Source organism: Electrona antarctica (genome assembly GCF_951216825.1).
Source record: "Electrona antarctica genome assembly, chromosome: 13".
In the NCBI taxonomy this organism is placed as follows: domain Eukaryota; kingdom Metazoa; phylum Chordata; class Actinopteri; order Myctophiformes; family Myctophidae; genus Electrona; species Electrona antarctica.
In genome coordinates this window covers 31238648-31263786 of record NC_136794.1, presented here as the reverse complement: position 1 = coordinate 31263786, position 25139 = coordinate 31238648, and the positions used below count along the sequence as shown (strand labels likewise).

The window sequence follows — 25139 nt, the reverse complement described above, 5'->3', positions numbered from 1 at the left end:
GTACAGATCAGGCGTTCACAGAGGCTGTGTCCCTGATGAAGAGAGGTTCATATACCTCACATCCCCATATAGAGGGCAGCGGTGACCTAAAGGTTAGAGGAGCGCACTTGTTGCAGGAAGGTTCCCGGTTTGATTCCCCGGACCTGCAGGAATAAATCTAGGCGGGGAAGGGAATTGCAACCACCCACACCTCGATCCCCCAACACCGCCGAAGTGCCCTTGAGAAATTAAGGCACTGAAACCCCAACTGCTCCAGCCTCCAGTGGAGCTTTTCAGTGGCCAGTATAAGACTGTGGTTGACTGGTTGTGCTGGTCAGCTCCCATGGGTTTTAATGTATTTGTCTGTGTGTGTGTGTGTGTGTGTGTGTGTGTGTGTGTGTGTGTGTGTGCGTGCGTGCGTGCGTGCGTGCGTGCGTGCGTGCGTGCGTGCGTGCGTGCGTGCGTGCGTGCGTGCGTGCGTGCGTACGTGCGTGTCATTGTGCAGGGCTTTGCTGAAACTGAGCACTTGTGCTCAGCTGGGTAAACCAATAAGGAGAACATATCTCTGTGTGCCATAATGCCATTCACATGAAACAACAACACCATGCAGCACCATCACCAACTGACAGAAGCCATCAAGGCGGTTCATCTCATTTACCCCAGGCCGGCCACGGACGATTCTCCATGCTGGAGCACACTCGGAAGCATCATGAGAGGCATAAATGGAAACCGTATTGATTTTGTTGTCTTCCGTAAATAGGAGGATATGATGGTAAAGGACTCTCGGGGGAGGGCGTAATGTAGAAGCACTGTTTGTCAAGACAGATACAAACACGGTGGTGAGTGGGGTGACTATCTGTGAAAATCTCCACCCCAATTACGGTATGCAATGAGTGTCAAGTGGAGAAACAATGGCTGCCAATGTTTTAGGTAGAGCCTGACCAATGCCAGATGTATGGCTCCGATGTTGGAGTCGTACACCACAGATTACCAATGTTTTTACATATATTTCCCCAAATCATATTTTTTAACCACTTTTAAACCCTATTAAAAATACATTATTAATTGATCTGAGTGCCTGCACAAACAAGAATTTCACCCATTTTTTGCATGTAACTGTGATGTGACAATAATGTTACATTGATTCATGTATTGATGTGTGCTGTCAAACACTGTACAAATAGAATCACACTTGTGTGAAGTGAGCAGCAGCAGTAAAGTAAGCAGAAACAGTAGGCTATCATTAAAGCTAGCCTTGATACGTATACGAAACCACAAAACAGCACAAAAAATAATACAATACACATGAGATAAAGAAATCCAGATGATTCTGCAATTAAATTCTGTCTCTTTTCAATAGAGAAGAGACAGGGCGGCTCAACTCCACATTGAAGAAGGAAATTGCTTGATTAGACGGCCTCCACTTCATGTTTCAGCTGTGTTTTTAAACCCATTATTGTGCCTTTCACATGTACAGTAGTAGCCGCGGGTAAATAGTTTGTGTACTGTAGTGAGACTATGAGCGTCCCCCCGCCTCATAGTCTCCGACTGTTGGACACAGCGGAGCGAACAAGGAAGGGTTGGATAAAGTGTTTGTCCAGTGAAGACGTGCTGGACTTCGCCGTGTCATAGGATAGCACAGTAGTGTCACACACTTCTTACCTGAGCCGGCGACTACCAAACTATCCCACACTATGACAGCACATAATTATGTGACATTCCGTTTGGGACTTGCGCGCTGTACTCTTTCGTTTGTGCTCTGTGTGATTCCTTTCCAAATCACAGTGTAGTGTGTGCGTGTGTGCGTGCGTGCGTGCGTGCGTGCGTGCGTGCGTGCGTGCGTGCGTGCGTAGGTGGAACGTAGCTCTGTGTGTGTAGTGTGTGGAGGCAATATAGAAAGACAGGAAGCAGGGTTGCCAGGTGTGCGTATTGTAAGCGAGTTTCGGTGTTTTTGTTTGTAAGGATTTCACTGCGCAAAGAGCGTGTTAACGCTTCGGAAAGGGTTACTGATGCTATTGGTTAACTTTTGGTTCAAGAGGCTCCAGGCTCCATGCCAGCTAACTAGCATCACAAACCAAGGCACGTGAGCACGCACGCACACGCACACACACACACACACACACACACACACACACACACACACACACACACACACACACACACACACACACACACACACGCCTCAAACAGTGGCCATATGGCAGAGAAGCGCTGAGGGTGGACAGGAAGAATGTTCTCCACATGATAGGGCCGGTGTGGAGCAGAGCAGAGGGCCCCAGGCACACACAGAGAGGGAAATAACTATCTATCTGGCTGAGGCACTTGCTGGCAAGTCTACAGGGGACAATGTGCACTGTCTGTTGCAACGCATGGAAATAGTTAACAATACATTTTGGTGTCACATTCCATTTGCGGAAGTCGGCTGATATAGTCGAGCAAATATAATTTCAGTCTAATTTCAGTCACTCTATGCATATCGTTGCTGTCGGGCAGAAATCTCTTACCTCCATATTTTAAACTTTTTGTGTTTTTTTCCTGTATTAATGCCTAATTAATGCCTTACTTGATCAAAGTACAGCGTTACACAAAAGCATCAAAGGTAGCTGAAAAGTAACCGTTCGTGCTCTTATCAATGTACATCATCATAACGTAAAATAGACACTATGGGCCCTATTATGCGTGTCTTAAGTACCAGGTCTTATGACTTAACTTAAGACCTGGAGGCGTGGTCAATGCTGTTTGGCCACTCAGAATAGCCAAATGGCATTGATCACGCCTCCAGGTCTTAAGTTAAGTAATAAGACCTGGTACTTAAGACATGCATAATAGGGCCCTATGTCTATTTGCTCAGACACTACCTGTATATGATGTAATATTTTCCATTCATTGTCAATGTGAATTTAATGTTTGTGTAGTAAGTTTGTGAACATACACTAAAAGCTGGATATAGGAGGGGCTAGCACCCCCCAAATTAAGTAGCCTAAATAATAAGAAAAGTATATCAAAGGCTGCTGCAAACAGAAAGGTCTTTAGTTGTGTTTTAAAATGGCAGCAGACCTGCAGTTTTCTGAGAGTTTGTTAATAAAAACTAAATGCTGCCCATGTTTATTTTTTGAACAGAAAGCAGGTCCCAGATGACCCACCTATGATAGATCTGGATGGTTCATGATATCGCACAAGATCAGAAATGTATTTGCGCCCTAAACTATTCAAAGCTTTATAGGCATGCAATTTGTAGTATTTTGAAATAAATTATTTGACACACAGGGAGCCAGTGTAAGGATTTAAGAACTGGAGTGATATGCTCCACTTTCGTGGTAATAGTAAGGAGTCGAGCAGCAGCACTCTGAATCGTCTGATTGTTGTATTTTATTTATTTATTTATTTTTTGCAGGGGTATCAGCTAAAGCATTTTAAACACTTTATCCATATTTTATACGGTGGCTCTTCAAAAATTACAGATCTACAAGATCACAGCAAGCTTACATACTGCTATTTTAGAAGATTTCAGAAAGATATCGAAAAGGTTTGACAATTTTGAATGATTTAGATAAGTTTTTCTTCCATAAATCTCTTTTGGGGACCCTGGCACAAACTCTTTTCAGATGCATACATATCAATTTGGGGTCCTTGACATGAAAATGTTTGAGAACCACTGGTATAAATCGAGCATAACGTGGCCGTTTTCACATAATTGTTTCATGACGGCAGGGCGGCTACCCTATCTTTCTCTCCATCTACGTCTGTCTCTATCTATCTTGCTCTCTCGACCATGCAATAGCAGGATGGATGGGTTTCATCTCTATCAGACTAGTCATTTTCTGGCGGCTGCTAGACAGGAAACATCTGCCTGCAGGAGCGGGGTGAGATGGCGACCAAAGTTCATGTCACAGTGTGATGATAAGAGAGGCTGAGCTCTGGTGAGAGGTGATAGGCTCAACATTAGGAATGGCAATGATTCATCTCACATCCACAAGCTCCAACCTCAGCGACACGTACCACGGCCTGTTGCCTTGCCTGTTATGTACCCTTCCATGATTCTGGTTTCATTTTTTTTTCTCGCACCTTAGCTAACGTACTTAGCATATAATTTAAAAGAGGTTATAGGCCCAGCCACTCTGTCAATTGAACTAATAGAGGTTATATGCCCAGCCACTCTGTGTCTATTGAACTAGAGTAGAGGTCATAGACCAAGCCATGCTATGTTTATTGAACTAGAGTAGAAGTCACAGTACCTGTCCGCCTACCCGACATCTTGGATAGATGTATTTCAAACTAAGAGGTAATTTCCAGCCCTGTTAACAACAATGAGTGCTCATCTACCCCTCTGGATAAATCCATGAGGATATTAGCTGAAGTCATCCAGCCCTGGTTCGGGTGGAGTGGGTTATTATTACTGCGCACTACAACAGGGGGCACATAAAGCTTGTTAGCAGGCACTTAACCATCCGTACACAGATCTCCACATGAATATACTGGAGTGTATTTCATGCGAGCGCCGCCTCATCTGCATACTGACCTCTACAAGCTAAAGTGTCCTTTCGGGCTCGTTCAAGCGTACAGGAAGCATTCATAAAACAATTTCCCCCCCTCTTTAAAGCATGACCCCACAGGAGATGTGCTAGCTGTCACGAAATATTCAGAGCAAGGAGATAAAACCCCAACTATCTGGAATATCAAAAGACTCCCATCTGTCCACTTTCCCATGTTTCCGCCTTCCTTTTGTCTTTATTTAACCTCTCTGCATACACGTCAAGGGAGAGGGCTCAACATGTCTGGCAAGCCAATGGAATCGGTCTGCAAAGAGCAAATGGGAATGCCCAGGAGTCCCACGAATTGATGGGTAATAAACCTTGACTTTGAAATGTGACCAGACTACGATAACTCCAGCCTGTCTCTCACACACACACACACACACACACACACACACACACACACACACACACACACACACACACACACACACACACACACACACACACACACACAGTGAAATTGGAATGACAAAGAAAGAAATGAGCAGACAAAACTGGAACTGAGACACTAAAATTCAAACTGATAAATGGGTTTCCAGAGTCTCATATGGTCTCCTGGTTGGATGAAATTGCCAACCCACCTGAAAATGTATTTTCTCTTTATTAAAGAGCTGGAGAGACGGACAGTGATTACTATCTGAATATGAGAGCTTTGACTGTTTCCACAAAACACTTTGTTTTAACCATAAAATATCACTTACTGTACACTAACACTACCTTTAACGTTGGGCCTTGTAATTCCATTTCCACCAACTCTCTCAGTCTGTACTTACAAACTATATTTTCAAATATCCAATGTTTAATAGGATCCGCTCAAGGACCCCTGGAATGAGAAAAAAACAAAAACAAAAAAGAAACACCTTTTCTTTTCTCACTTTTTTAAGCGTTAACTCAAAGATAATTGTACCATTCTTGTCTCTATGTTGGGTGTGAAATGTTATCGGGTGTTAATTGTTTTGTACTGTATTGTCTGTATATTTATTATGTAGGAAAAGGAATGTACCCCGTCGCCAATTGCACCTTTTGACACCTTTTTTTAATATCAATTGATTACGGTGATTACTGTGAGTAGTAGTTGTACAGGGCAGAAGTAGCATATTCTTTTGTTCTATATATCTTTTGTTCTATTGTGTGTAATTATTAGACATAATGGACATAATTTCTATAGATTTCTATACATGCTTTGTGTGCTGTTGTCTATAGTATGTACAAAAGAAATCTATTCAGACTCATGTATAAACAAGACTCTTTAGAAATCTTTAGAGAACAGGGGGTTCCTTTTGTGTGTATTTGTGTGTTTTTTGTGCACTGTTTGTGCATGTGTTTATGGTGTACACTTTCTGTTAATGTGTGACCCTCTCCTGCAGAGAGTGGGATGCTAGAACCGTCTCATGCCTTTTTGTCTCTATTGACAAAAGTCACTCATTAGGACATAATTGAATTGTAATGTCTGTCTGGCTGAGTGAGTGTGTGCGTTAGTGAGTGATCCTTTGGAAAGAGGGATTTCTTTTGTGTTATTATTGTGTACACTTTCTGTTAAAGTGTAACCATGGCATGCCTTTTTTGGCTCTATTGACAAAAGCCACTCATTTGGACTTGTGCTTTCTGTTAATGTGTGACCCTCTCCTGCAGAGAGTGGGATGCTAGAACCGTCTCATGCCTTTTTGTCTCTATTGACAAAAGTCACTCATTAGGACATAATTGAATTGTAATGTCTGTCTGGCTGAGTGAGTGTGTGCGTTAGTGAGTGATCCTTTGGAAAGAGGGATTTCTTTTGTGTTATTATTGTGTACACTTTCTGTTAAAGTGTAACCATGTCATGCCTTTTTGTCTCTATTGACAAAAGCCACTCATTTGGACTCATTGGACTTGTGACGACTCAAAGCCATTGAATTGTAATGTCTGTCTGGCTGAGTGAGTGAGTGAGTGTGCGTGCGTGCGTGCATTAATTGCATGGACTGTTCCCCATGGATTCAGTCTGTCTGCCCGTGTGTGAGAGATGTAAAGGAGCCATAAGCCTTTGGAAGTAGGGTCTTTCTTTTGTGTTATTAGCAATAATAGCCAAGTACAGGTTTTTGTGTTCACTTTCTGTTACACTTTAACAGTCCCGTGTCTTTTTGTCTCTATTGACAAAAAAGCCACTCATTTGGATTTGTGACGACGCAAAGTAGAGAACTGCGGATGAGCTTTTTTGTCACCCTAATCCGCCCGTACATATTAATGATCCGCCCGTTATCCGACCGCATTAATTAATTAATCCAATTTATATATCCGCAACCACCCGAAATCCGCTGCAGGGATAGCCAATCTACAAGCTCACAACGCGTCGCTGGCTCGCTGCGACGCGTTGTGAGCTTGTAGATCGGCTATTTATAAGTTGTGTCACTCACCACTGCCGACAGTTCACCAAAGTTACGGTTGTATATTCCCATTTCCATGGCAACAAGGCTGCCGTCCGTTCAGTCAGTCACGTTCGCACATCGCAACGAACGTCTTTTCATGTGGCATATATCCAGCCCTCACTCCCATGCAGTCCCATGGCACCGAGTCCCACGCCAAACTTATATTCTTCCCTTCTGTTTCAGTTAGTTGTAAGTTTCTTTCATACTCTCAGCTGCCTGTTAGCCTAGCAGCTAGCAGCCCACTCGTTGTTGTGGTCCTTCTTAGCCAATATAGGCGTCTAATTTGTGCCTGATGGAAAATATTAAAATACTACTAACGCACGCATGCTGAGATTTTGTGCCTTTTAAAAAATATATTATAAGACTATAGATAGATATCATTAATTTATTTCCGTTTTAAAAGTTATAAAGCCTATAGATAGATGGCTGCCATTCATTTATTATTTCCAGCATTATTTCACCCGCGGTTTATCCGATATTAATTTATAATATATTGAATTGACCCTAATCCACCCTAAACTGCGGTTCACCCGCGGCAACCGCGGCTAAATCCGCCACCCGCTGGTCTCTAACGCAAAGCCATTTAATTGTAATGGATAGGTCTGGCTGAGTGTGCGTGCTTGCGTGCGTGCATTATTGTAAGGACAGTTCCCCACTTTAGGGCTCAGTCTGTCTGCCTGTGTCTCACTCGTAAAAACTTTGGGTACAGTGAGTGTGTGTGTGTGTGTGTGTGTGTGTGGGTGTGTGGGTGTGTGGGTGTGTGTGTGTGTGTGTGTGTGTGTGTGTGTGTGTGTGTGTGTGTGTGTGTGTGTGAGATGTAAAGGCCAATCTATAGAAAAAGGGGGCTTTCATTGTAATTCATGAACAAAAGCCTTTTGTTATGGATAGGTGACTGCTAGAACTAATGGACTAATTACTTAATTAGATCTCTCTCTGTGAGCATGTGTTGCGTGCGTGCATGCATGTTTTAGGGTGGTTGGTTTATCCAATAACTTTAGAAATATAATATATATAATATAATATTATATATTGAATCCATGATTGGGCAACAGTGTTAAAACGGTGTTCACCCATAACTCTGAGACATCCTGTGACATAAGAGCTGTAACTAGTACTAAAAGTAAAACATTTCGTAAAATACATGCCGGTATAGGGCATGCATGTTTAAAAGTATAATTGACATGATTATGGGCATGTCTTTTAGACCACTAGATTTTAGTTAAACAGAACTGTCAAACATTCATGTTTTGACAGACTGCAAATAATTACAGTAACTGATGGTCTGCTAACATTTACACATTTTAACCAAATACATGCGTACATGCGTACATACATTTACACATTTTAACCAAATACATGCGTACATGCGTACATACATTTACACATTTTAACCAAATACATGCGTACATGCGTACGTACATACATACGTGCATACGTACATACATACATGCATACATACACGTGTATGCTATTATTATGCTTTTTGCTTGATTTTATATGACTGGACATGACTATATTCTATACCAAGCACCAACATGATGTTTGTTACATTTATTCAGTACATAAGTCTAACCATTAATCACTGATACCATTTTTTCTTGTGTTTTAAAGTTACTAACGTATGTAGAAGTATGAAGAAAATGTGTTAGACACACTTTTAAAAATTATACGAAAGTATCAGATCTACAATCTCCCAATGCATCACAATTCACTGCCATTGTTTTATAGAATGCAATGGCAAATTATATTGAATACACACAAATTATATTGAATATATTGAATACGCTGTATTCTACAGCAATAAGCATGAGCAGAGACCTCTAGTTCTCTAGTTTCTCAGCGACTTGCAAGAGTCACCGAGTCAAGTTTTTAAAACTGTAGTGTTTATGATAAGTTTATGATATAAATATATATATTGTTAATCATTCATGGGTCCTACAAGGGTTTTGCTACAGAGGATCTGAGCATTTCATCGGTGTAATACCGGTTAACACCACTACATCCCCATGCACTGGGGTTACACCCCCCTATGGGTTGTAAGGATCTTGGATCATTTAATTTTTGGGTCTAGAGTATGGGTTATGTGGTTCACAGTCCGCTAAAATCATGGAGAGCAGGCAAACAAATGGAATCTTAATGAAGCTAGGTTTTATGATTATAGGGGGATAATGATCAGGCATGTTGGGGGTAGCCAGTATGGGGATCATGAGTTATGTTTTGCTAGTAAATGTAGCATGTTTATAATTGTATCGACTATTCTCTAGACTAGTATTTTAGACTTTTTAGACTAATTCAGGTTTTCATTGCTCAATGCTATTGGTGATATGGTAACCAAATGCCCCACTGTATAGGGACCTGACTGTATAGAAGTATATAGTATAGTCTGGCTATTTATATGGCTTTCTATGGGGATGGTTTACTGTCTAACTGATTTTCTATCACTATGTCTACAACCTAGGTCTATTATCGACAGGTGGTGGACAAATGGAACCCATTAGATCTCTAACTCTTCTATCTATTTGGCTGCCTTGTGCGTGTGCGGAACCACAAAGGGTGTAATACCATTTTTTTTACTGCACATAGGCAGTGAATTTAAGTATTGTATGGAGCAATTCCGCTTATCACCAGTGTTTCACCACTACAAATCTGATGTGATTCTAGCCCCTAATGCATTTTTTTTTAAACCCCCGGAGGCCACCAGAGGGTGTTGAGTGGGTAAGGTGGCCTAGTGTCAGTATAGTGGTTAACCAAAACCCTTATTATAACCTTTATTATATCTCTAACTCTTGAGAGTTTGTAAAATGCCAAGCCAAATACAAATGCAACAATTACACAGCATACAGAATAGTATGAGAACCATAGGTGTTTACGATTTTTTGTAAGTAGTAGCGGTCAGAATCTATGATATTACAAGGAGTCTAATATTTTTCTGCTATTATTTGGTATCCTTCAGACATGATGAGGCTCTTACATGTAACATATCTGTCCTCTCTAATTATATTACAATATGGTTATGTTATTCTCATAGGGAACAGTGGTTCAAGCAGTAATTATTGTCTTCAGACATTGTATGATCAGGTTATTAACCAAAACATTACAGGTAGTACATCATAACCCCATATGGTCTAGTGGTTCGACTCTCGGTGTGGGAAATATGTTTTAAATTATGGTGAAAGTTAATGATATCCACCTAGTGGGCAATTTCTAAAGATGTTGATCAACCAGTCATGCAAACGATTTCAGTACCATAGATAGCAATATGTCCCATATTGTTAGGACTGTAGGACATCTTATGTAGACACAGAACTCTATAGTGCATATGTATTGGTTAATCATACAGATATTCCACTGATGGATTGATGGTAGGTTACTAGTTAGCATATGTTTCATGTTGATAATCTTTTTATGATTGTGATTTTACGGGAATTCATATGGTAAAATGCCTAAAATTGTATTCTATTCTATCTATCTTCAGCAGCACATACACAAAAAATGATACAAAAGCAAACAACAACCATACAACAGCAGAAAAACCTGACAAAAATGTACACAAACGTAAACAAAACACACCAGACAAAACAATACATGACAAACAAAAACATGAACCATAAAAGACATTGACAATACATGACAAACAAAAACATGAACCATAAAAGACATTGACAAGATACAACAAACAAAAATACGAAACAAAATAAATAAACTACACAGCAGACAAAGCACAACACCACAAAAAAAAACTGGACAAAACACAACAAAACAAAAAACAAAACACACATTAAACAAACATCATGACACAAAAACAAAACAACAATTATACAACAGCAGAAAAACAAGACAAAAATGACACAAAAGCAAACAACAACCATACAACAGCAGAAAAAACAAGACAAAAATTACACAAAAGTAAACAAAACAAGTAAAATGACAACAACAATACGATACAAAATCAAAAAAAGCTACACATCAGACAAAACAATACATGACAAACAAAAACGCGAACCATAAAAGACATTGACAAGACACAACAAAAAAAAAAAAAAAAAAAAAATACTTGACAAAACACAACACGACAACAAAAAATAACTTGACATTGAAGTATATGACTAAACGTGTAGCTAGATGGAATAGGTGGATGTACACAGACATGACCCCGCTACTCATACATTTCCAGATCATGCGGTCATAGTGTCACCAACAGGTGGTTTTTGCTAAAACCCCATTTTATTTTGGGACCAAAATAGTTCAAATCATCAGCTGCCCTCCACGACTGAGAAGAAAGGGTCTATAATGTAGCACATTATAGTGCTATCACGAGACCCACAACATGGCATGGTTTTGTTTTTTATCTAGTATCTAGTCTAGTTTCCATCTATATAGTTGTATCCAGTAGACAAGATCTTGCTCAATATTACAAATTATTTACAATTTTTATTTTTATTTGTAATGATAAGACGTTTTTAGGGGGAAAACGTGTATTTCCTACACATGCAGCCCATACTTCACCAGTTCCCCACCTGGTGGGTAGATAATTATAGAACCAACAACATCCCAACAGTATTCTAACAGTATCCTACAGCTGATATCAGACAATGGTCTATAGTCTGTATCAGAGATACAGGACCCTGATCATGGTATAGTGTTACCATGAGACCCACAACCTGACAGGGCCTATTTTTATGACAGGGGTCTAGTTCCATCTATACAGTTGTATCTAGTAAACAAATTAACCTTTGGGGCATATCCATCACTTTACAGACCATTACATTTATTACTAAATCACTTTATTTGATCTTTTGCTGATAAACATACACCCTTGAAAAAACATGAGAAACCATGGTTTACCTATCCCCTATCATCTCACTAAATTTGGGGACTAGGGACATTGTATGGAAAAAGCATACATCTATGGCATGAAATCTGATGTGGAACATCGTATCTTAACATCTTAGCCAAAATAATAGGCTTACTATGATTAGGAAGACCAAATCGTCATAATAGTTCTCAATCATGGCTGAGGGTAGTAGGTAAAACAGGGGTCGCTAGATCATTTGTTCACCCAAAGTTGCTGTGAAACTTACAATATGCAATAAATATATATATATATATGTCAGGGCCTCAGTAAAATATAGTGTAAGGGAAAGGGATGCGATGGGCTAAATAAATAGGCATTTTCGGTAGATATTCGGTAAGATATTGTATTCATTGTTAAAAAACATGTATAATATAGATAGAAGTGGTAACTACTACAGTGGTAACTACCACTATTTGTGACTTTTTGACAGCATGATATTTGACTTGGGTACTCTCTGTCACAACTGGGAGGGCAATACAATTCAATTATCAATTCAATTATTTACAGATTTTTGGTGTCTCTGCATCTTTACACAAAAATATTATGGAATATGGTGTTAGGCGTGATGAATTCTATCATATATCATGATCATATTCTAATTCTATTTCAAAAGAGTCAACAAGTTGGCACATTCAACTTGAAAATACTATATTCAAGTTGTTTATGTTTGGGCAAGGGTCAGATTTTCAAACAAAATTAAAAACCATCACTGGGGATACAGTCATGTGGACACAGTCACTGTATATATGTTTACATACATAAACTATGTTGTTCATGGTGTACATACAAATATTATACATTGAGTCACTAATATGACTCAATATGATACCCCTTCTGACTAGACCCAATCATGCACTAACAAAATGACAACAAAATATACACATTTTTATGATTACATATTTTTATTATGATGGCATATTTAGGAAATATTCACCGTAGTCACTGTAGATGGTACACAATATCAGACCAATATATGTCTCAATACAGTACATACAATATACAATGTGTTACAATGTAATAATATGAGGGCAGAAAAACTGTATGCAATTGATATATCTTAGATTTTTGCGTGTATATAGGGTAAATCCTTCAACTCATTTAGGTGTGATTCACAGATTTTATGGATTTTTGACACTGGTACTACAACTCCGTGAGTTTCCAGTACCCGCACGAGTCCAGGTAGAAATTCATCATTCCATAGCTTGTTCGTTAAATCTTTAAAATGATTGTAGAAGTAATATCTAGGTGTAACACCCAAGCACGTGTGTTCGGTTTGGCTAGAATGGTTTATTTGGCAGCCGTTGCAACCTTCTCTCATCTGTTCAGTTATAGCATTTTGGAGTAGTTTAACAACACGTATTCTGATAATGTCTAAAAGTTTTGTACTGATCAACCCATCAGTATGGTCAAGGGGTAAATTCACTATGGATGGTGGTGGTGAAGGTATTGCAGTTGAAGTGTCATCATTGACATCAATGTTATGGGATTCAGGTGAATGTATGGGTGATGGCCATACAGAGTGTGAGTCGCGTGTATCATAGGAAAACATAGGTGATGATGGAGGTGAGCTACAGGGTGACATCTCATCATATCCATCATCGACAGGGTCAGCCATGAACCGGGGTGGATTGATGTACAACCAGGGATCCTCATCCATGGCCATCATGCTCTCATGGGTCCTCCAACAGGGGTTGTCTCCTTCACTTGAGCTGTCTTCCCCCATAGAAAAAGTAGAGTACTCCATAATTCTTACAGGGTAGTACTATGCTTTGTAACTATTGCAACTAGTGGTCCTTCGGATGTTTCTAGCTGCGAGGTGTATCTGCTGCCTCTAGTGGTCCTTTGGGGTTTCTAGATGAGGGGGTGGGTTGTAATAGCTCCCTCTAGTGGTCCTGCGGGCTCTCTAGCTAGTTAGAAAGCATAGCCTCATGGGGCCACGGTCTTGAATACAGGGTGGGTATGCTGTAAGTAGGAAAAGTAAGTCTAGAAAAACTCATCACACCATTGGGTTATTTTTTAAATATTGAAATATAGAGACAATTTTCAGACATTTCTGTGGATATTTCTACGAATACCGGATTTTCTGTACTATATAGAGGGTAATATAATCATGTTTGTGATCTCAAAACCAACTGTTACTAATATGCTATGCTAAAATAAGATGAATCTTTATGAAATCCTAAGAAAAATATAGATTTTTCTATTTGAGATTGTGTGTAATGTGAAATTAATTGCAAAATGTGCATTTGGATTTTTGAAATATTGAAAGTGGGAGATATTCAAACGTTTTCTGAAATATATGGGTTATATTCAGACATTTCTGTGGATATTTCTACGAATACCAGATTGTCTGCACTACATAGGTTGTGTTATAATCATGTTTGTGACCTCAAAACCAACTGTTACTAATATGATACGGAGAAATAAGATGAATCTTTATGAAATCATAAGAAAACATATTGATTTTCTAATTGAGATTGTTTGTAATGCAAGATTATTTACAAAACGTGATGAATATAGCCTTTTATTCTTGGATGATCCTACAATCACCCTACTGGACATTTTAATCCATAAAAATAGTGAACAGTGTTCTCATGCCTTCGTGAATATCCTTAAATCTGATGAAGTAACAGCAACAATACCATTTCTCAAAACATTGATCAGTAGTGAAATAGAATGCTACAATTCAGAAATGTCTGAAAATTGTCTCTATATTTCAATATTTAAAAAATAACCCAATGGTGTGATGAGTTTTTCTAGACTTACTTTTCCTACTTACAGCATACCCACCCTGTATTCAAGACCGTGGCCCCATGAGGCTATGCTTTCTAACTAGCTAGAGAGCCCGCAGGACCACTAGAGGGAGCTATTACAACCCACCCCCTCATCTAGAAACCCCAAAGGACCACTAGAGGCAGCAGATACACCTCGCAGCTAGAAACATCCGAAGGACCACTAGTTGCAATAGTTACAAAGCATAGTACTACCCTGTAAGAATTATGGAGTACTCTACTTTTTCTATGGGGGAAGACAGCTCAAGTGAAGGAGACAACCCCTGTTGGAGGACCCATGAGAGCATGATGGCCATGGATGAGGATCCCTGGTTGTACATCAATCCACCCCGGTTCATGGCTGACCCTGTCGATGATGGATATGATGAGATGTCACCCTGTAGCTCACCTCCATCATCACCTATGTTTTTCCTATGATACACGCGACTCACACTCTGTATGGCCATCACCCATACATTCACCTGAATCCCATAACATTGATGTCAATGATGACACTTCAACTGCAATACCTTCACCACCACCATCCATAGTGAATTTACCCCTTGACCATACTGATGGGTTGATCAGTACAAAACTTTTAGACATTATCAGAATACGTGTTGTTAAACTACTCCAAAATGCTATAACTGAACAGATGAGAGAAGGTTGCAACGGCTGCCAAATAAACCATTCTAGCCAAACCGAACACACGTGCTTGGGTGTTACACCTAGATATTACTTCTACAATCATTTTAAAGATTTAACGAACAAGCTATGGAATGATGAATTTCTACCTGGACTCGTGCGGGTACTGGAAACTCACGGAGTTGTAGTACCAGTGTCAAAAATCCATAAAATCTGTGAATCACACCTAAATGAGTTGAAGGATTTACCCTATATACACGCAAAAATCTAAGATATATCAATTGCATACAGTTTTTCTGCCCTCATATTATTACATTGTAACACATTGTATATTGTATGTACTGTATTGAGACATATATTGGTCTGATATTGTGTACCATCTACAGTGACTACGGTGAATATTTCCTAAATATGCCATCATAATAAAAATATGTAATCATAAAAATGTGTATATTTTGTTGTCATTTTGTTAGTGCATGATTGGGTCTAGTCAGAAGGGGTATCATATTGAGTCATATTAGTGACTCAATGTATAATATTTGTATGTACACCATGAACAACATAGTTTATGTATGTAAACATATATACAGTGACTGTGTCCACATGACTGTATCCCCAGTGATGGTTTTTAATTTTGTTTGAAAATCTGACCCTTGCCCAAACATAAACAACTTGAATATAGTATTTTCAAGTTGAATGTGCCAACTTGTTGACTCTTTTGAAATAGAATTAGAATATGATCATGATATATGATAGAATTCATCACGCCTAACACCATATTCCATAATATTTTTGTGTAAAGATGCAGAGACACCAAAAATCTGTAAATAATTGAATTGATAATTGAATTGTATTGCCCTCCCAGTTGTGACAGAGAGTACCCAAGTCAAATATCATGCTGTCAAAAAGTCACAAATAGTGGTAGTTACCACTGTAGTAGTTACCACTTCTATCTATATTATACATGTTTTTTAACAATGAATACAATATCTTACCGAATATCTACCGAAAATGCCTATTTATTTAGCCCATCGCATCCCTTTCCCTTACACTATATTTTACTGAGGCCCTGACATATATATATATATATTTATTGCATATTGTAAGTTTCACAGCAACTTTGGGTGAACAAATGATCTAGCGACCCCTGTTTTACCTACTACCCTCAGCCATGATTGAGAACTATTATGACGATTTGGTCTTCCTAATCATAGTAAGCCTATTATTTTGGCTAAGATGTTAAGATACGATGTTCCACATCAGATTTCATGCCATAGATGTATGCTTTTTCCATACAATGTCCCTAGTCCCCAAATTTAGTGAGATGATAGGGGATAGGTAAACCATGGTTTCTCATGTTTTTTCAAGGGTGTATGTTTATCAGCAAAAGATCAAATAAAGTGATTTAGTAATAAATGTAATGGTCTGTAAAGTGATGGATATGCCCCAAAGGTTAATTTGTTTACTAGATACAACTGTATAGATGGAACTAGACCCCTGTCATAAAAATAGGCCCTGTCAGGTTGTGGGTCTCATGGTAACACTATACCATGATCAGGGTCCTGTATCTCTGATACAGACTATAGACCATTGTCTGATATCAGCTGTAGGATACTGTTAGAATACTGTTGGGATGTTGTTGGTTCTATAATTATCTACCCACCAGGTGGGGAACTGGTGAAGTATGGGCTGCATGTGTAGGAAATACACGTTTTCCCCCTAAAAACGTCTTATCATTACAAATAAAAATAAAAATTGTAAATAATTTGTAATATTGAGCAAGATCTTGTCTACTGGATACAACTATATAGATGGAAACTAGACTAGATACTAGATAAAAAACAAAACCATGCCATGTTGTGGGTCTCGTGATAGCACTATAATGTGCTACATTATAGACCCTTTCTTCTCAGTCGTGGAGGGCAGCTGATGATTTGAACTATTTTGGTCCCAAAATAAAATGGGGTTTTAGCAAAAACCACCTGTTGGTGACACTATGACCGCATGATCTGGAAATGTATGAGTAGCGGGGTCATGTCTGTGTACATCCACCTATTCCATCTAGCTACACGTTTAGTCATATACTTCAATGTCAAGTTATTTTTTGTTGTCGTGTTGTGTTTTGTCAAGTATTTTTTTTTTTTTTTTTTTTTTTTGTGTCTTGTCAATGTCTTTTATGGTTCGCGTTTTTGTTTGTCATGTATTGTTTTGTCTGATGTGTAGCTTTTTTTGATTTTGTATCGTATTGTTGTTGTCATTTTACTTGTTTTGTTTACTTTTGTGTAATTTTTGTCTTGTTTTTTCTGCTGTTGTATGGTTGTTGTTTGCTTTTGTGTCATTTTTGTCTTGTTTTTCTGCTGTTGTATAATTGTTGTTTTGTTTTTGTGTCATGATGTTTGTTTAATGTGTGTTTTGTTTTTTGTTTTGTTGTGTTTTGTCCAGTTTTTTTTTGTGGTGTTGTGCTTTGTCTGCTGTGTAGTTTATTTATTTTGTTTCGTATTTTTGTTTGTTGTATCTTGTCAATGTCTTTTATGGTTCATGTTTTTGTTTGTCATGTATTGTCAATGTCTTTTATGGTTCATGTTTTTGTTTGTCATGTATTGTTTTGTCTGGTGTGTTTTGTTTACGTTTGTGTACATTTTTGTCAGGTTTTTCTGCTGTTGTATGGTTGTTGTTTGCTTTTGTATCATTTTTTGTGTATGTGCTGCTGAAGATAGATAGAATAGAATACAATTTTAGGCATTTTACCATATGAATTCCCGTAAAATCACAATCATAAAAAGATTATCAACATGAAACATATGCTAACTAGTAACCTACCATCAATCCATCAGTGGAATATCTGTATGATTAACCAATACATATGCACTATAGAGTTCTGTGTCTACATAAGATGTCCTACAGTCCTAACAATATGGGACATATTGCTATCTATGGTACTGAAATCGTTTGCATGACTGGTTGATCAACATCTTTAGAAATTGCCCACTAGGTGGATATCATTAACTTTCACCATAATTTAAAACATATTTCCCACACCGAGAGTCGAACCACTAGACCATATGGGGTTATGATGTACTACCTGTAATGTTTTGGTTAATAACCTGATCATACAATGTCTGAAGACAATAATTACTGCTTGAACCACTGTTCCCTATGAGAATAACATAACCATATTGTAATATAATTAGAGAGGACAGATATGTTACATGTAAGAGCCTCATCATGTCTGAAGGATACCAAATAATAGCAGAAAAATATTAGACTCCTTGTAATATCATAGATTCTGACCGCTACTACTTACAAAAAATCGTAAACACCTATGGTTCTCATACTATTCTGTATGCTGTGTAATTGTTGCATTTGTATTTGGCTTGGCATTTTACAAACTCTCAAGAGTTAGAGATATAATAAAGGTTATAATAAGGGTTTTGGTTAACCACTATACTGACACTAGGCCACCTTACCCACTCAACACCCTCTGGTGGCCTCCGGGGGTTTAAAAAAAAATGCATTAGGGGCTAGAATCACATCAGATTTGTAGTGGTGAAACACTGGTGATAAGCGGAATTGCTCCATACAATACTTAAATTCACTGCCTATGTGCAGTAAAAAAAATGGTATTACACCCTTTGTGGTTCCGCACACGCACAAGGCAGCCAAATAGATAGAAGAGTTAGAGATCTAATGGGTTCCATTTGTCCACCACCTGTCGATAATAGACCTAGGTTGTAGACATAGTGATAGAAAATCAGTTAGACAGTAAACCATCCCCATAGAAAGCCATATAAATAGCCAGACTATACTATATACTTCTATACAGTCAGGTCCCTATACAGTGGGGCATTTGGTTACCATATCACCAATAGCATTGAGCAATGAAAACCTGAATTAGTCTAAAAAGTCTAAAATACTAGTCTAGAGAATAGTCGATACAATTATAAACATGCTACATTTACTAGCAAAACATAACTCATGATCCCCATACTGGCTACCCCCAACATGCCTGATCATTATCCCCCTATAATCATAAAACCTAGCTTCATTAAGATTCCATTTGTTTGCCTGCTCTCCATGATTTTAGCGGACTGTGAACCACATAACCCATACTCTAGACCCAAAAATTAAATGATCCAAGATCCTTACAACCCATAGGGGGGTGTAACCCCAGTGCATGGGGATGTAGTGGTGTTAACCGGTATTACACCGATGAAATGCTCAGATCCTCTGTAGCAAAACCCTTGTAGGACCCATGAATGATTAACAATATATATATTTATATCATAAACTTATCATAAACACTACAGTTTTAAAAACTTGACTCGGTGACTCTTGCAAGTCGCTGAGAAACTAGAGAACTAGAGGTCTCTGCTCATGCTTATTGCTGTAGAATACAGCGTATTCAATATATTCAATATAATTTGTGTGTATTCAATATAATTTGCCATTGCATTCTATAAAACAATGGCAGTGAATTGTGATGCATTGGGAGATTGTAGATCTGATACTTTCGTATAATTTTTAAAAGTGTGTCTAACACATTTTCTTCATACTTCTACATACGTTAGTAACTTTAAAACACAAGAAAAAATGGTATCAGTGATTAATGGTTAGACTTATGTACTGAATAAATGTAACAAACATCATGTTGGTGCTTGGTATAGAATATAGTCATGTCCAGTCATATAAAATCAAGCAAAAAGCATAATAATAGCATACACGTGTATGTATGCATGTATGTATGTACGTATGCACGTATGTATGTACGTACGCATGTACGCATGTATTTGGTTAAAATGTGTAAATGTATGTACGCATGTACGCATGTATTTGGTTAAAATGTGTAAATGTTAGCAGACCATCAGTTACTGTAATTATTTGCAGTCTGTCAAAACATGAATGTTTGACAGTTCTGTTTAACTAAAATCTAGTGGTCTAAAAGACATGCCCATAATCATGTCAATTATACTTTTAAACATGCATGCCCTATACCGGCATGTATTTTACGAAATGTTTTACTTTTAGTACTAGTTACAGCTCTTATGTCACAGGATGTCTCAGAGTTATGGGTGAACACCGTTTTAACACTGTTGCCCAATCATGGATTCAATATATAATATTATATTATATATATTATATTTCTAAAGTTATTGGATAAACCAACCACCCTAAAACATGCATGCACGCACGCAACACATGCTCACAGAGAGAGATCTAATTAAGTAATTAGTCCATTAGTTCTAGCAGTCACCTATCCATAACAAAAGGCTTTTGTTCATGAATTACAATGAAAGCCCCCTTTTTCTATAGATTGGCCTTTACATCTCACACACACACACACACACACACACACACACACACACACACACACACACACACACACACACACACACACACACACACCCACACACCCACACACCCACACACACACACACACACACACACACACACACTCACTGTACCCAAAGTTTTTACGAGTGAGACACAGGCAGACAGACTGAGCCCTAAAGTGGGGAACTGTCCTTACAATAATGCACGCACGCAAGCACGCACACTCAGCCAGACCTATCCATTACAATTAAATGGCTTTGCGTCGTCACAAATCCAAATGAGTGGCTTTTTTGTCAATAGAGACAAAAAGACACGGGACTGTTAAAGTGTAACAGAAAGTGAACACAAAAACCTGTACTTGGCTATTATTGCTAATAACACAAAAGAAAGACCCTACTTCCAAAGGCTTATGGCTCCTTTACATCTCTCACACACGGGCAGACAGACTGAATCCATGGGGAACAGTCCATGCAATTAATGCACGCACGCACGCACACTCACTCACTCACTCAGCCAGACAGACATTACAATTCAATGGCTTTGAGTCGTCACAAGTCCAATGAGTCCAAATGAGTGGCTTTTGTCAATAGAGACAAAAAGGCATGACATGGTTACACTTTAACAGAAAGTGTACACAATAATAACACAAAAGAAATCCCTCTTTCCAAAGGATCACTCACTAACGCACACACTCACTCAGCCAGACAGACATTACAATTCAATTATGTCCTAATGAGTGACTTTTGTCAATAGAGACAAAAAGGCATGAGACGGTTCTAGCATCCCACTCTCTGCAGGAGAGGGTCACACATTAACAGAAAGCACAAGTCCAAATGAGTGGCTTTTGTCAATAGAGCCAAAAAAGGCATGCCATGGTTACACTTTAACAGAAAGTGTACACAATAATAACACAAAAGAAATCCCTCTTTCCAAAGGATCACTCACTAACGCACACACTCACTCAGCCAGACAGACATTACAATTCAATTATGTCCTAATGAGTGACTTTTGTCAATAGAGACAAAAAGGCATGAGACGGTTCTAGCATCCCACTCTCTGCAGGAGAGGGTCACACATTAACAGAAAGTGTACACCATAAACACATGCACAAACAGTGCACAAAAAACACACAAATACACACAAAAGGAACCCCCTGTTCTCTAAAGATTTCTAAAGAGTCTTGTTTATACATGAGTCTGAATAGATTTCTTTTGTACATACTATAGACAACAGCACACAAAGCATGTATAGAAATCTATAGAAATTATGTCCATTATGTCTAATAATTACACACAATAGAACAAAAGATATATAGAACAAAAGAATATGCTACTTCTGCCCTGTACAACTACTACTGTGTCCAATATGCCCTCATAACACGGAAAAAAACGGAAATGGAAATTCCGCGGGCTTATGCTGTCTATGGGGAGTCTGGGGACGCAGCTTTTTGAACGCTAATATTTCTGATTCTTCTTTTTGGGTCAAAACAAGCTAGATTTGCGCCTCATTTCTCAAAACGATATGGTCCTCGCTTACAAGAAGTATGTTTTGGGTGGATTCAATTACATCTGTGGCAGTCGTTAAATATCGAATTTTTACTTCCTAAACTGGGAGTTTCCGGCCAAAACGTCTTTCAATTTAAGGGCCTCGCCCATTGAGTTATTATGTGTGGCGCTCTGCACCACTTTGAGCCACCACTAGATGGCGGTCAATGAGTTAAAAAAATCACACCCGTGTGGAAGTGAGGGGCGCTCTCATCATTATACATCATCGTACATCATCTCATCAACAACTGAATTTAAGTAATTGATTAGCCGATTTGCTCGTCTACATATGACGTACATTTTCCCTTCATTGTCAATGGCATTTAATGTTTGTGTTGCCACAAATTGACGTCGTTTTTGAGGCACATATGACCTCATTTCTCATTTCATTGTCAATGGCAAATATTGAGACGTGTGGGGACAAAAGCTGTATATAGGACGGGCTAGCGCCCCTCAAAAAGGACCCAGAGTTTGAGTACCACTGGTCTAAAAATAAAAGCAGAGGGTTGTTTTCTCACCTGGTTCTTGAGGTCCAGCTTGGGGCAGGGCCGGCCCCCATTGAAGGCCTTCTCCCTCAGCCACTTGGACCTGGTCTTCAGGCCACTGCCGCAGGAGGCACTGCAAGACGACCAGGCTGACCAGTCACTCAGCTTACAGTCCAGGGGACAGGCCAGGTGGCACGGCTCCACCAGGTACCCTGGAATCAGTGACGGACATTAGAACCATCAAGTGCATTCACTTCAGTAGTGGACTTCACTTATGACTTCCAATCCATACATTTCAAAGACAAATATTATATTTTTTACTCCACACTTCTAGAAAGGGACTGTACATTTCCACTGTAGTATATCACTTTGTTATATAGTGTCAAAGTAACAAAAAATTGCTGATCTACAAGCTCACAAGTAATTTTTGGATAACTACATTGGATCCATTGGTACACAGGTTATTTTCTCCATTTCCTGTAAAGTAACGGTTTTGGACATACAAAGTTTCCAACCGACAGCACCAATATTTTGACAAAATGAGTGTGAACGGACGGATGGACGTACGCAGGGCCATTCAGTCAGGGTTCCATGGTGGACCAGGGGCTCAGATGACAATAATAAAGTCTGGATCGAGACACTCCTCTGCTTGCACTCTGATTCACATCTGGACCAGGCCATCATCAGTGCAAGGGTGCCTGCCTGCCTCATGACTGCCTTGTTGCTGCCATCTGGAGCATTTAATTCTATAGAGAGGACTGATTGATTGATTGATTGATTGATTGATTGATTGATTGATTGATTGATTGGGGCGGCGGTGGCTCAAGATTTGTCATTGACAATTAAAGGGGAATTCAGGTCAAAATGTCTGCTAATTATGACGTAAATTAAACATCAAAACATTAAACACAAATTGACAATGGAGGAAAAATGTACGTCATATGTAAACGAGCAACTCAGCTAACCAATCACAGGCAACAGGCATTCTGATTGGCCAGTATGAGATGATTCATGATGATGTACGATGATAAGGGCGCGCCTCACTTGAAGTCACTTCACATGTGTGTGATTTTTAAATAATATATAGCATACTAGAATTGTATGGATACAGATGAAAACTAGAAAAAGTGCCCTTCTGGGCACAGGTCTCCACCAGGAGTGTGTGATGTTTGGAAAAATGTTTAGGAGTAATATAAACATGTTGTTTTGTTTGTTTGTTTCTTGCAACAATTTTCTTCATTTTGTTGAGGAAATGCAGAGCCAGATCACTCATAGCATCTCCGAGGATAGAATTCTGGATGAGCAGGACATGTGCAGCATTTTGTACAAAACGGGCTACTCCTGAAAATTTTGGAAGGCAATCTTAGATAATCAGTGTAGAATCTGAGAAATCCAACAGGCTCGTCTTGATCTCATGACTACAGAGATCATGTGTACCGATTTGCGTGAGATTTGGATGAAATCTGTGCGACTAACATAAACAATGTGTTTTGCAGAAATTGGCCTCATGGTGGCGCTATAACCGGCAGATGTAGAGGGATGCAGGGAAAATGTTTTTCCATGGCCTCTAGGGAGTGCGCATACATAAGTTGTATACAGATCGATGCAGTTATAGGTAAAAACAGGAATTGGCCTGTTATAGCGCCACCGTGAGGCTGATTTGGGGAAAGAAATAGTGGCATGTCATCCTAGCCTGGCTAATAAGCCAGACTAATATCACACAACAATTTTTTTTTGCCAACGGCTGATTCGGTCTGGTTTATTAACCAGGCTAATGTCATCCTCGGCCTAGTGGAAATGTGTGTGTATAATTTCATGGAAATTGGACACTGTGTTTGTGATTTGTGGCATTTTGTTCGAAACGGACCAATCATGTGAGCTTTGGAAGCCAATCTTAGCCAATCAGGATGGAAGATGGGAAATGGTGCAGATCCGTGTTGATCACATGACTATGGAGATAGTGTATACCGAATTGTGTGATGTATGGATAAAATGTGTACGAGTTATCTACAGAAATGTGTTTTGCCTAAATCGGCCTCATGGTGGCGCTATAACAGGCCGTTGAGGAATATTTGGGGCAGAGGTTCGTCGTTGGCATCCAGGGAGTGTGTGTGCACAGTTTGGCATGGATCGGGCCAGCGGTGCCGGAGATTAGCTGATAACGGACAGACGGAAGGACGGACGGACGGACGGAAGGACGGACACACGGACGGAGTGCAAAACATACTCTCTCCCCATGCCTTCGGCCTGGTGGAGACAACTGCTAAAAACGTACATACATGTACATTATAAGGAACAAAACATGCACATTTCTATTTAGGGGGGGGGGGGGGTACCTGAAATCTAGCTCAATACATAATGTAAAACCACTCCACTGATTGAAGCAGACATACTGTACACTTTGATGGATAAGCATTAAGTCAACTCATTATGTTCCTCTTCAGTCTAGCCCTGGTTCCACTCTTCTCCCTGGGATAAAGAGCTATATAACGACACCGTTAACAGACACAGTTAAAAGGCTTACTACATGCAAGAGAATGATGTACCCTGAGCTATTCAACACCCATCACGATCCCTTGTCTGTCTGCGTCC

General features: G+C 39.2%; 1 protein-coding gene across 5 annotated transcripts in view; it reads right to left on the bottom strand.

Annotated features, from left to right (window-relative positions):
• The window catches only part of thsd7ba (thrombospondin, type I, domain containing 7Ba), a 376466-nt gene that overhangs the window by 53716 nt on the left and 297611 nt on the right, over nt 1–25139 (bottom strand). For all 5 annotated transcript variants that reach the window (XM_079518802.1, XM_079518803.1, XM_079518801.1 and 2 more), the window contains exon 19: nt 22581–22759. In XM_079518802.1, the coding sequence (XP_079374928.1) occupies nt 22581–22759 (179 nt within the window). The remainder of the gene's footprint in view (nt 1–22580; nt 22760–25139) is intronic.